Consider the following 12,269-nt stretch of genomic DNA (forward strand, 5'->3'; position numbering starts at 1 on the left):
TTTTAGTAGAGACAGGGTTTCACCGTGTTAGCCAGGAATGATGGTCTCGATCTCCTGACCTTGTGATCTACCCTCCCTGGCCTCCCAAAGTGCTGGGATTACAGGCGTGAGTTTTAAAAGGGGAAGTGGTGGTCAGGATGGGGCTGTTTAAGGAATACTTAAGTCCTTTATTTGTTTATTTCAGAGAGAGCGTCTTGCTCTGTCACCCAGGCCAGAGTGTGGAGTGCCATGGTATGACTATAATTCACTTCAGTCTTGAACTCCTGGACTCAAGAGATCCTCTTGCCTTGGCCTCCTGGTAGCTAGGACTACAGGCACATGCCAACATACCTGGCTAATTTTTAATTTTTTTGTAGAGACAGGATCTCGCTATGTTGCCCAGGCTGGTCTCAAACTCCTGGCCTCAAGTGATCCTCCCACCTCAGCCTCCTAAAAGTGCAAGGATTACAGGTATGAGAACCATCATACCTGGCATTAAGCTCTTATTTTAATATCCTCTGATTTACCATATAATTTATAATTAACTTATTTATAAGCAAGAGTGTATTCTGTTTCACTAATACAATCTTCCATTCCTGTTTATTGTTTTAAGATATATTTTATAACTGGTAGGGAATTTTAACCTTACTATTCTTAAAAAAAAATTACCTTGGATATTTATCCTTCCACAGGAAATCCTATTGAGATTTTGATTGGGATTACAGAGTATAAATTACATATTAGGAAAGAAATGTATTTTTAACAATACCAAATCTTTTCCTTCAAAAAACCCCATATATATGTATATATACACACATACATATATATATATATATCTTCATTTGTCCAGATCTTCTTTAATATCCTTTAAATTTTTAAAATTTTCTTTATAAAAGCCTTACATACTTCTTATATTTATTCTTGGGTGGGGTTTTTCTTTTATTTTTTGTCTTGCAAAATAAATCTTTCTTCCTAATTACAGTTTAAAATAAGTTGCTGCTGGCATACATAGGAAAGCTACTGATTTTGTATGTTCAACTTGAATCTGGCTATTTAGCTGAGTTATTAGTTGATCATCATGACTTTCTGTGTAGGCTAAGGGTTGGCAAATGATGGACCTCAGACCAAATCTGGCCTGCTGCCTATTCTTATTGGAACATAGCCATACCCATTTGTTTCTGTATTGTTTGGTGCTTTCATGCTAGAATGGCATTGTTAAGGAGCTGTGACAGAGATACTATGGCTCAAAAAGCCTAAACTACTTAACTATCGACCCTTTATAGAAAAGGGTTGCCCAGCCCACCTGATGTAGATAATTATATTACCTGCAAGTAATGACAATTCTGTCTCTTCTAAAAGCATTTTGTTTATTCATTCACTCCTTTTCTCTTTTTCTTGAGATGGGGTCTTACTCTGTCGCCCAAGCTAGAGGGCAGAGGCACGATCTCAACTCACTGCAACCTCCGCCTCCCAGGTTCAAGCAATTCTTGTGCCTCAGCCTCCCGAGTAGCTAGGATTACAGGTATGCACCACCACACCCAGCTACTTTTTGTACTTTTACTACAGATGGGGTTTCACTGTGTTAGCCAGGCTGGTCTTGAACTCCTGACCTCAAGTGATCTGCCTGCCTCGACCTCCCAAAGTGCTGGGGTTATAGGCATGAGTCACTGCACTTGACCTATTTATTCATTTACTCATTTCTAAATAAATGGAACCTCCAGCATAATGATCAACAGTAATGATAATGGAGGACTTCTGTCTTGGAATGCTTTGTTTCATCATTACATATGATGTTTACTACAGGTTTCTGAAGACATGTTTCATTGAGTTAAAACATTCTTGGGGGCTTAAGGTTTTAATTTAAGAACCGTACTTTATTCTGAGATTATGTCCTTCTCACTTTTTTCCATGAAATAATGGTAGTAACACACAATGTAGTTGTTTTTAAACATATCTTTACATGGTAAAAAAAAAAAAAAAAAAGGTTGACGACTATATATTAATCCATGAAATAGGTTATGAAATTCAAGTCTAGGAAACACTAGGCTAAGTTACAGATATTACAGTGATATTTATAGCAGAAACTCTAGTGTATTGTTGTTCTTATTCACAATTATACTGGGTTTTATATATAAAGAGGCAGCATGGATTAGTGGTTAAGTGGCAAAGAACATGGGCTTTGGATTTAGATAGCCTGAAGTGGGAATCTGGCTCTCTGCCTCCAGGTAGCTCTTAGAGATTAGGCAATTTACCTAACCTCTCAAAGTCACAGTTTCTTCTTCTTTAAAATTAGAGTAACAAGACCAGACGCGGTGGCTTACTCCTGTAATCCCAGCACTTTGGAAGGCTGAGGCAGGCAAATCATCTGAGGTCAGGAGTTCGAGACCAGTCTGAGCAACATGGAGAAACCCCATCTCTACTAAAAATACAAAATTAGTTGGGCATGGTGGCGCATGCCTGTAATCCCAGCTACTCGGGAGGCTGAGGCAGGAGAATTGCCTAACTGCTTGAACCTAGGAGGCGGAGGTTGCAGTAAGCCGAGATTGTGCCATAGCATTCCAGCCTGGACAACAAGAGGGAAACTCCATCTCAAAAAAAGAAAAAATTAGTGTAACAATAGTGCCCACGGTATAGTTGTTCTCAAAATTAAATGATAAAGCACTCTGTATAATATTTAGTCAATTATAAATATCCAACAAATGGTAGGTGTTATTATTTTATGTACTTGTTTACTTAGTACATTCAAGTAGTACCATATTTTAATCTTTTCTAACAGCAAGGTAGACATTTCAAGTTAACAATCCTAAGGAAAGAAGAGGGATCAGTCAGTTCTTTTGTTTTATTTCTTATTTTCAATATATTCCATAGTTTCACAAGATCACTCAGTTCTGACTGGATTAATACTAACAAATGGGTCAATGATAATAAATACATAATCTGAGGAAGCATTTAGCTATTATGGTTGTTCCATATAATTGTTTATATATTGTTACATATATTGTTTATCCTGTAACTATGTGTGTCTCTTGTAGAAAACAATTTACAAATACAGATGCAACACAAAGAACACACTATTAATACAGGGCAAAAATAAGATGAGATATAAGCTTGTACTGTATACACACCAGAATTCTCCCCGAATGTGGGGATGTTCAATAGGCATTCAAAAAGAAGGGCCCATGGTCAGAGTTTAGGAAATGCTGTGTTTTTGTTTTGTTTTGTTTTTGAGATGGAGTCTCACTCTGTCGCCCAGGCTGGAGTGCAGTGGCACAATCTGGGCTCACTGCAAGCTCTGCCTCTCAGGTTCATGCCATTCTCCTGCCTCAGTCTCCCAAGTAGCTGGGACTACAGGTGCCCACCACCATGCCCGGCTAATTTTTTTGTATTTTTTAGTAGAGACGGGGTTTCACCGTGTTAGCCAGGATGGTCTTGATCTTCTGACCTTGTGATCTGCCCATCTTGGCCTCCCAAAGTGCTGGGATTACAGGCGTGAGCCACCGTGCTCAGCCAGGAAATGCTGTTTTGAAATTAGCATTGTAAAGCCCCAAAAAGAAATCAAATTATTGATATGGTAATGTGAACTTTGAATCTTCAGGAAAGGAAAAGTAGTATGGATCATTTTCTAAACTTATTTGAGCACAGAACCCTTCTTCCTCTGATCATTTCATAGGAATACACTGTGGGAAGTGCTGGATCCAACTACCGCTAAAAATGAAGTTAAATCAATATTGGGTTGTGAGTATGACGTTGGGAAATAATTTCCATTTCTCTTTACAGATTTCATGGAGGGAAAAAAATTTCAGTAAGACTCAGAAGACATGAAATGTGTTAAACAAAACAGACACAGTAGTTAGAAGGAAGCACATTCACAGATTATCACCAGGAGACATACATGGTCAAGTAAGGATAAACAGGAGACCAGCTTTTGAAAACAGAAGAAAGAGTTTTTAAAAGAAAAATATGGCTGGGCGCGGTGGCTCATGCCTGTAATCCCAGCACTTTGGGAGGCCGAAGCGGGTGGATCACGAGGTCAGGAGATTAAGACCATCCTGGCTAACATGGTGAAACCCCATCTCTACTAAAAATACAAAAAATTAGCTGGGCATGGTAGCACGCACCTGTAGTCCCAGCTACTTGGGAGGCTGAGGCAGGAGAATTGCTTGAACCCAGGAGGCGGAGGCTGCAGTGAGCCAAGATCGTGCCACTGCATTCCAGCCTGGGTGACAGAGCGAGACTGTTTCAAAAACAAAAGAGAAAAGAGAAAAGAGAAAAAGAGGAGAGGAGAGGAGAGAGAAAGAGAAAGAAAGAGAAAGAAAGAGAAAGAAAGAGAAAGAGAAAGAAAGACGTGTGTTAACAAAAAAGTAATAATCAACCATTTAGGCAAATTATCCTTCAATCTTCAAGCATGTTCAACTATTACAGTTCTTAATGGGTAAAGAAACTAAAATTCTAAATTGTCTAAGTTTAGATCCCATAGAGCAACAAAGATTTACTTACTTCACTAGAGCAGCTGCTTCAGGAAGTACATCAGCAAATGATTCACGGAATATGATTGCATTTTTCCTTTTACAGTTCTGTATGACATCATTGGCAAGGTAAAAGAGATTCAAACGGTGGGGATATGCAGCTAGAGATGACAAAAGACAATAAATAAAACCAAATGAGTCAATTTACAGTTATTTCAACTTATTCCAAATACAGTGTTCTCAAACTATAACTGGTATTTTTTTTCTTACATGGATATAAAAAGATGAATGTAATTGCATGGATGGAAGGGAGGAAGGATGGATGGATAAACTGACAAATGAACTAATGGATGGAAGGGAGGAAGGATGGATGGATAAACTAGCAAACGAACTAAGGGATCAGTTTACCAAACATACTAAAAACCCTGACTACTTCAGGTTAAGATTCTGTTCAAGGTACTCCTCAAGGAGATTTCTCCCTCACTTTGTAGATGTTTGGCACTAAAAAAAAGACCCAGTAACTCTGGAGAAGCTAAAATAAAACAAAATTATAGTCTCAAACATCTGGGAAGACAAAAAAAAAAAAAATGAGCTGAACATGCTCGACTTGTTGCGGAAATACCAAGGTTAGTAGAAAGAGCATGGGCTTTGTAATCAAATTCTTGTGACCTTAAGCAAATTGCTTAACATTTATTATAGATAGACCCTCCTCCCCATCAACCAATCCAGATACTACTCAGATACATCTTAGTCTTCCCATCTACTGGAGGGAGGCTCTGCTGCTGCCTTCATCACTAGACGAATGTCCTGCAAAATAATACGATCCTATGTACGCATCTAGGTTAAGCTTTTCTTTTCCTTTTTTTCGAGATGGAGTCTCACTCTGTCGTCCAGGCTGGAGTGAAGTGGTGCAATCTCAGCTCACTGCAACCTCTGCCTCCCGGGCTCAAGCAATTCTCCTGTCTCATCCTCCCAAGTGCCTAGGACTACAGGTGTGTGCCACCATGCCCAGCTAATTTTTTTGTATTTTTAGTAGAGATGGGGTTTTACCATGTTGGCCAGGCTGATCTCAAACTCCTGACTTCAGGTGATCTGCCCGCTTTGGCCTTCCCAAAGTGCTGGGATTACAGGTGTGAGCGACCGCGCCCAGTTGGTTAAGTTTGTCAACGGCTCACAAGGCCCAATCAATGTACTATCTGGAACCCTGAGCAAAGTCACCTTAAGTTTCATTATTATGCTGGGTAATTTCAATGTCTAAATGGATGATCTACCATGTTTTCTTGTCTCTCGGTTCCTTGACCTCATATTCAGTGACCTTCAAGAACCACTCCTTTGCACATTTAAAAATCTCCTCCTCTGATCACAATCTCCCACTCCTATTATACTTGTTCTTTAATTTCATCAAGATCTCAGCTTTTTATTTTCTCTAATTCTACATTCTCTTCTTAGTACTCAATTCTTCACCAATTCCAGAGTCTTTGTCCATTATTTAAACCAATATTTTATTAAAACCCTCATACTCTTGTCCTTCTCCTCTCTAATTTAGCCTTCTATCTCATGTACTTAATCAAATCCAAATTTGGATCAATCTAACTGCATTTACTGCACCTTTATTTCTGCTGCTGGATTCTGCTGAAGAAAAATCGAACAAAAAAAAATTTAAATCATACAAATTAAAAGTCTCCTTCTTCACCTGTACCCTCCACATGTGCTTAGTCAGCATCCCCTCTCAAAGAAGTATTTCGAATTTTAACCACTTGTCAGGCCCGAATCTTTACCACATCACTTCTCACTCTCAGGAGATAAGCTTATATGGTGTTTCACAGAGAAGGCAAAAGTCATTAGATGGAAATTATCTTGTCAAAAAAAAATGTATCCACATTTAAACTTACCTAGATCAATTTACCTAGTAAAAAGCATTACTCCTATTAAAGAGTAATCCTTCCACTACGTACTGTTTCCTAGACTCTATTCACACCTTGAGCACATTATACTACATTAACTATGCTTGTTTCTTTTTTTGTGTTTTTTGTTTATTTGGAGACAGGGTCTCACTCCTGCCACCTAGGCTGGGGTGCAGTGGTGCGATCACAGTTCACTGCAGCCTCCCCGGGCTCAGGTGATTCTCCCACCTCAAGTCACTCGAGAAGCTGGGACTTAAGGCATGCCACCATGCCTGGCTAATTTCTTTTGTATTTTTAGTAGAGACAAGGGTTTGTCATGTTGCCCAGGCCGGTCCTGTACTCCTGAGCTCAAGCAATCTGCCCACCTCAGCCTCCCAAATTGCTGGGATTACAGGCATGAACTACTGCGCCTGGCTTATCCTTGCTTCTTGTATTTTAGTTTGATTCTTATTTATATTTATTAATTATTATTATTATTATTTTTGAGACAGAGTTTCACTCTTGTCGCCCAGGCTAGAGTGCAATGGCACAATCTTGGCTCACTGCAACCTCCACCTCGTGGGTTCAAGCTATTCTCCTGCCTTAGCCTCCTGAAGTAAGTGGGATTACAGGCGCCTGCCACCATGCCCAGCTAATTTTTTTGTATTTTTAGTAGAGATGGAGTTTCACTATGTTGGCAGGCTGGTCTTGAAATCCTGACCTCAAGTAATCCACCCACCTTGGCCTCCCAAAGTGCTGGAATTACAGGCATGAGCCACCGCACCCGACCTCTTATTTATATTTATATATTTACATTGTATTCCTTCAGGCTGTCTCTCAACATAGGTATATACACGTCTCTCCTATCTTAAAGTTTTCTTGCGACCACCTTAGGTTACCCCTAGCCTTTCCTTCCTTGCCTAATGTTAGTTAAGACCTTTTAGGCCGGGCTCGGTGGTTCAAGCCTGTAATCCCAGCACTTTGGGAGGCCGAGACGGGCGGATCACAAGGTCAGCAGATCGAGACCATCCTGGCTAACATGGTGAAACCCCGTCTCTACTAAAAATACAAAAAACTAGCCGGGCGAGGTGGCGGGCGCCTGTAGTCCCAGCTACTCCGGAGGCTGAGGCAGGAGAATGGCGTGAACCCGGGAGGCGGAGCTTGCAGTGAGCTGAGATCCGGCCACTGCACTCCAGCCTGGGCGACAGAGCGAGACTCCGTCCCAAAAAAAAAAAAAAAAAAGACCTTTTAGTGTGAAGAGTCTGAAAGAGTTTTGTATGCATGCTCACTGTCTACATTTTTAACTCCCATTAACTCCATAATTATAGGAGCCACTCTTTTATTGCACTTAAAAAATATGCAATCTACCATGCTAAGAGCTTTTTATAAATTATGTTATCTCATTTATGTTGCCAATAGTTCACTCAAACGCCAATTTTCAAGGTTACTAATTAAATTTACTAAACCCAATGGAGTTTTTTTTTTTTTTTTTTTGAGGCGGAGTTTCGCTCTGTCTCCCAGGCTGGAGTGCAGTGGCCGGATCTCAGCTCACTGCAAGCTCCGCCTCCCGGGTTTACGCTATTCTCCTGCCTCAGCCTCCCGAGTAGCTGGGACTACAGGCGCCCGCCACCTCGCCCGGCTAGTTTTTTTTTTGTATTTTTTAGTAGAGACGGGGTTTCACCATGTTAGCCAGGATGGTCTCGATCTCCTGACCTCGTGATCCGCCCGTCTCGGCCTCCCAAAGTGCTGGGATTACAGGCTTGAGCCACCGCGCCCGGCCTTTTTTTTTTTTTAAATGTTATTTCTTTGTAGCTTTGGCACACAGAATAATCTGTCACAGTACTTTCTCCTTTGGCTTCTGTCTTAACCACTCTCCTGGTTTTCATCCTACCTCTCTGGGTCCTCCTCTAGAATCATGTACAGGTAGCCAGTCTGGCTGTGATCATCCTTATTTAAATGTTGATGTTCTCCAGGATTCTCTCCTGAGCACTCTTCTCTACTCATAGCATAGTGTTTTAAGATTTCAGGCTTTAAGTCAATCTTTTCCATTTCTGACTCTGTCACTTGTTAGCTTTGGAGTCTTTTACATTACTTAACTCTTCTCTATGTTGCTTTCCTTTGTAAAATGACAACCTCACAGGATTGTTAGAAGAACTAAATAAAACAATATATGTAAAACAATTAAGATAGGGCTTAATGCACAGCAAATGGAATGCTATCAGCATAATCACCTCTTTCTAGTTGCTTTAACTACTTCAACCAATGTATCAATGACTCCCATGTTTGTAGATATCAAGCCTGGATTTCCCTTTACCAGTCAATGTACACATCCACTTCAAAGTCTCCGAGGCACCCTGAGCTTGATTTTAATTTTTTTTTTCTGTCACCCAGGCTGGAATGCAGTCACAATCTTGGCTCACTGAAACCTCTGCCTCCTGGGTTCAAGTGATCCTCCCACCTCAGCCTCCCAAGTAGCTGGGACTACAGGCACATGCCACCATGTCTGGCTAATGTTTTTTTTTTTTTTTCTTTTTGAGATGGAGTTTCGCTCTTGTTGACCAGGCTGGAGTGCAATGGCACGATCTCGGCTCACTGCAACCTCTGCCTCCTGGGTTCAAGCGATTCTCCTGCCTCAGCCTCCCAAGTAGCTGGGATTACAGGCATGCGCCACCATACCTGGCTAATTTTGTAGTTTTAGTAGAGACGGGGTTTCTCCATGTTGGCCAGGCTGGTCTTGAACTCCTGGCCTCAAGGAATCCACCAGCCTCAGCCTCCCAAAGTGCTGAGATTACAAACATGAGCCACTGCACCCGGCTGATTTTAATATTTTATTTTATTGTAATTTATTTATTTATTGAGATGGAGTTTCACTCTTGTTGCCTAGGCTAGAGTGCAATGGCACGATCTTGGCTCACCACAACCTCTGCCTCCCAGGTTCAGGCGATTCTCCTGCCCCAGCCTCCCGAGTAGCTGGGATTACAGACATGCGCCGTCACACCCAGCTAATTTTTTTTGTATTTTTAGTAGAGACGGGGTTTCTTCATGTTGGCCAGCCTAGTCTCGAACTCGCGACCTCGGGTGATCCGCCTGCCTCAGCCTCCAAAAGTGTTGGGATTACAGGCATGAGCCACTGCACCCGGCCTTATTATTCTATTAATCACCTTCCTCTTTTTCTGTCTGTTACTACTCTTTAGTCTGAATTTTAGCAATTCTTTCTGACTCCTCCTCCTCCTTACCCCCCTACACCCATTAATAAATCTCCAAACTCTAGCCAATTTTGTCTCCAATAATATTTCTCAACTTTATCCTCTCTTGTCTTTCCCTTCCTACTATTGCTGTTTTCCAGGTTTCATTACCGTTGACCTGGCCACTCCTGCAACAGCCTCCTAGGCATCTGCCCCTAGACTTGCTCCCCTTAAATTTCCTCCCTATATTGTTGCCAAATTTATTTCTTTTCTTTTTTTTCTCTTCCTTTTTTTTTTTTTTTTTTTTAGAAAAGATCAGATTTGTTTGGAGAAAACAAAAAACCCACAGCCCAAAGGATGCGATTTTATATCTCAAGACATCTCCAGGTATTAAGTCTACAAATTACAAATCATTTTTATGGAAGATATTTTTGTATAAATTTTACATGCATTCAGGAGCAGGATATAAATTAATCCCCGTTTCTATTTTAACAGGGGAGCAAGGTAGGGAAGTGGGAGTCAAATTCATTTTCAAATATGCAAAATTATCTAATTATTTCTCATATCAAATCTGTCAGTGATTTCACACTGCTCAATGGAAAAAGCGGAAACACTTCAGCTTCCTTTATGATCTGCATCCTGCCTTCTCTTCCAGTCTCATTTCTTCCCCCTCAAATTCAAAGTTCCATCTTTAATGAATTACTCACAATTGCCAAAAACCCTGCTACCTTGTGTTTTCTCTTTTTAGTCAGAATTTTCCTTTTCTATAACTCATCCTAAACAGTTTTCCGTGGTTTTCTACTCATCCATAGGAAAACGTCCAAAATTTTAAATTTAACTCATGTCAGTTTCTGACCACCCCCATGTTAAATCTCTCCTTCTTCCTGCAAACCACCCCAAACTATTTTATTACTACTTTTCCTCAATGTAAACTCTCCACTCTAGTCAGAGTACTTTGGAAATTCTGGAGGAATGAAAAAAAGTGGTTGAGGTAGTCTGGGAAGATGCTTAAAGTCTGTGGTCTTTAAGTACCCTATACTTTACCTACTATGGCATTTATCACCCTGTAGTGTACTTGTCTGTATCCCCACTGGATTATAAGCACCCAGAAGACTGAATTTCTCTTGTTCACTGCCTTATTCTTTTTTTTGGAGACTGAGTCTCACTCTGTCACCCAGGCTAGAGTACGGTGGTACAATTTCAGCTCACTGCAACCTCTGCCTCCCAGATTCAAGCGATTCTTGTGCCTCAGCCTCCCAAGTAGCTGGGATTACAGGTGCCGGCCACCACGCCTGGCTAATTTTTGTATTTTTAGTAGACAGGGTTTCACCATGTTGGCCAGGCTGGTCTCGAACTCCTAACCTCAAGTGAGCCACCCACCTTAGCCTCCCAAAGTGCTAGGATTACAGGCATGAGCCACCATGCCCAGCCTACTGCCTTTTCTTTTGTTTGGTTTCCTTTTTTTTTTTTAAGACAGAGTCTTAAAAAAGTGGTTGAGGTAGTCGCCCAGGCTGGAGTACAGTGGCGCGATCTCGGCTCACTGCAACCTCCGCCTCCCAGGTTCAAGCAATTCTCCTGCCTCAGCCTCCTGAGTAGCTGGGATTACAGGTGCGCATCACCACACCTGGCTAATTTTTGTATTTTTAGTAGAGATGGGGTTTCATCATGTTAGTCAGGCTAGTCTACAACTCCTGACCTCAGGTGATCCACCTGCCTTGGGCCTCCCAAACTGCCAGGATTACAGGCGTTAGCCACCGTACCCAGCCTATAATTTTTAATTTATTTAATACTTTATATATGCCAGGGACTATTTTAAAGAGGATACAGATATTAACTTACATCCTCACCACAACTCTATGAGGTTGGTACCAGCCTGGGCAACACAGTAAGATGCTATCTCTCCAAAAAATCTTTTTAAGTTAGCCAGGCATAACTGCACAACTGTAGTCTGGTTACTCAGAGGCTGAGGTGGGAGGATCACTTGAGCCTGGGAGGCTGAGGGTGCAGTGAGCCACAATCGCCCCACTGTACTCTGGTCTGTGTGACAGACCAAAGCCAGGAAGGAGCCCTGAGCCCTCACCAGAGACCAAACTGGACCTTGATCTTGAACTCTGCAACCTCTAGAAGTGTGAGAAAATCAATTTCTTTGTTTAAGCCACCCAGTCTGTGGTATTTTGTTATGGCAGCCAAGCTGACTAATGCAACTGTATAAGGAGACTATCTTTGTTTTTAGGAAATGAACACCAAAGTACCACATAGGGCAGCATGTCTGTAACATATGCTCAAACAGTTCAGAAATAAAAAGTGTGAGTGCCTGTAGAGAAAGCAGTAAGTGAGATAAAGCAAATATGTTAAAATGTTAATAACTGGGGAATCTGAGTGAAAAGTACACAGAAGGTTTTTGTAATACTCTTGTAACTTTTTAACATTTGAAATTATTCAAAAATAACAAGTTTAAAAAAAATACACAGAATCCAACCACTACTTAGTACCTCCACCACTGCCTGTGGTCTAAGTCACTATCATCTTTTGCTTGAATTATTGCAGTAGCCTCCTACCTAGTCTCCCTGCTTCTACCTTTGCCTGGCTTCAGTCTAATCTCAACTCAGAAGAGAGAGTGATCCTTTAAAAATATAAACTGATTGTATTATTCCATTTCTTAAATTACTCCCATAATGGTCCCCTCTTTAATACGAGTAAAGTTCAAAGTCCTTACAATGGCCTATAAATCCTAAACAATCTGGCACTGTCTTATC

At 41.0% G+C, this 12,269-nt stretch overlaps 1 protein-coding gene across 10 annotated transcripts in view; it reads right to left on the minus strand.

Moving 5' to 3' along the window:
- Nucleotides 1-12,269, minus strand: part of LOC105498239 (regulation of nuclear pre-mRNA domain containing 2) — a 120,340-nt gene that overhangs the window by 55,505 nt on the left and 52,566 nt on the right. For all 10 annotated transcript variants that reach the window (XM_071086164.1, XM_071086145.1, XM_071086163.1 and 7 more), the window contains exon 2: nucleotides 4,477-4,606. In XM_071086164.1, the coding sequence (XP_070942265.1) occupies nucleotides 4,477-4,606 (130 nt within the window). The remainder of the gene's footprint in view (nucleotides 1-4,476; nucleotides 4,607-12,269) is intronic.

Source organism: Macaca nemestrina, chromosome 1, assembly GCF_043159975.1.
Source record: "Macaca nemestrina isolate mMacNem1 chromosome 1, mMacNem.hap1, whole genome shotgun sequence".
In the NCBI taxonomy this organism is placed as follows: Eukaryota; Metazoa; Chordata; class Mammalia; order Primates; family Cercopithecidae; genus Macaca; species Macaca nemestrina.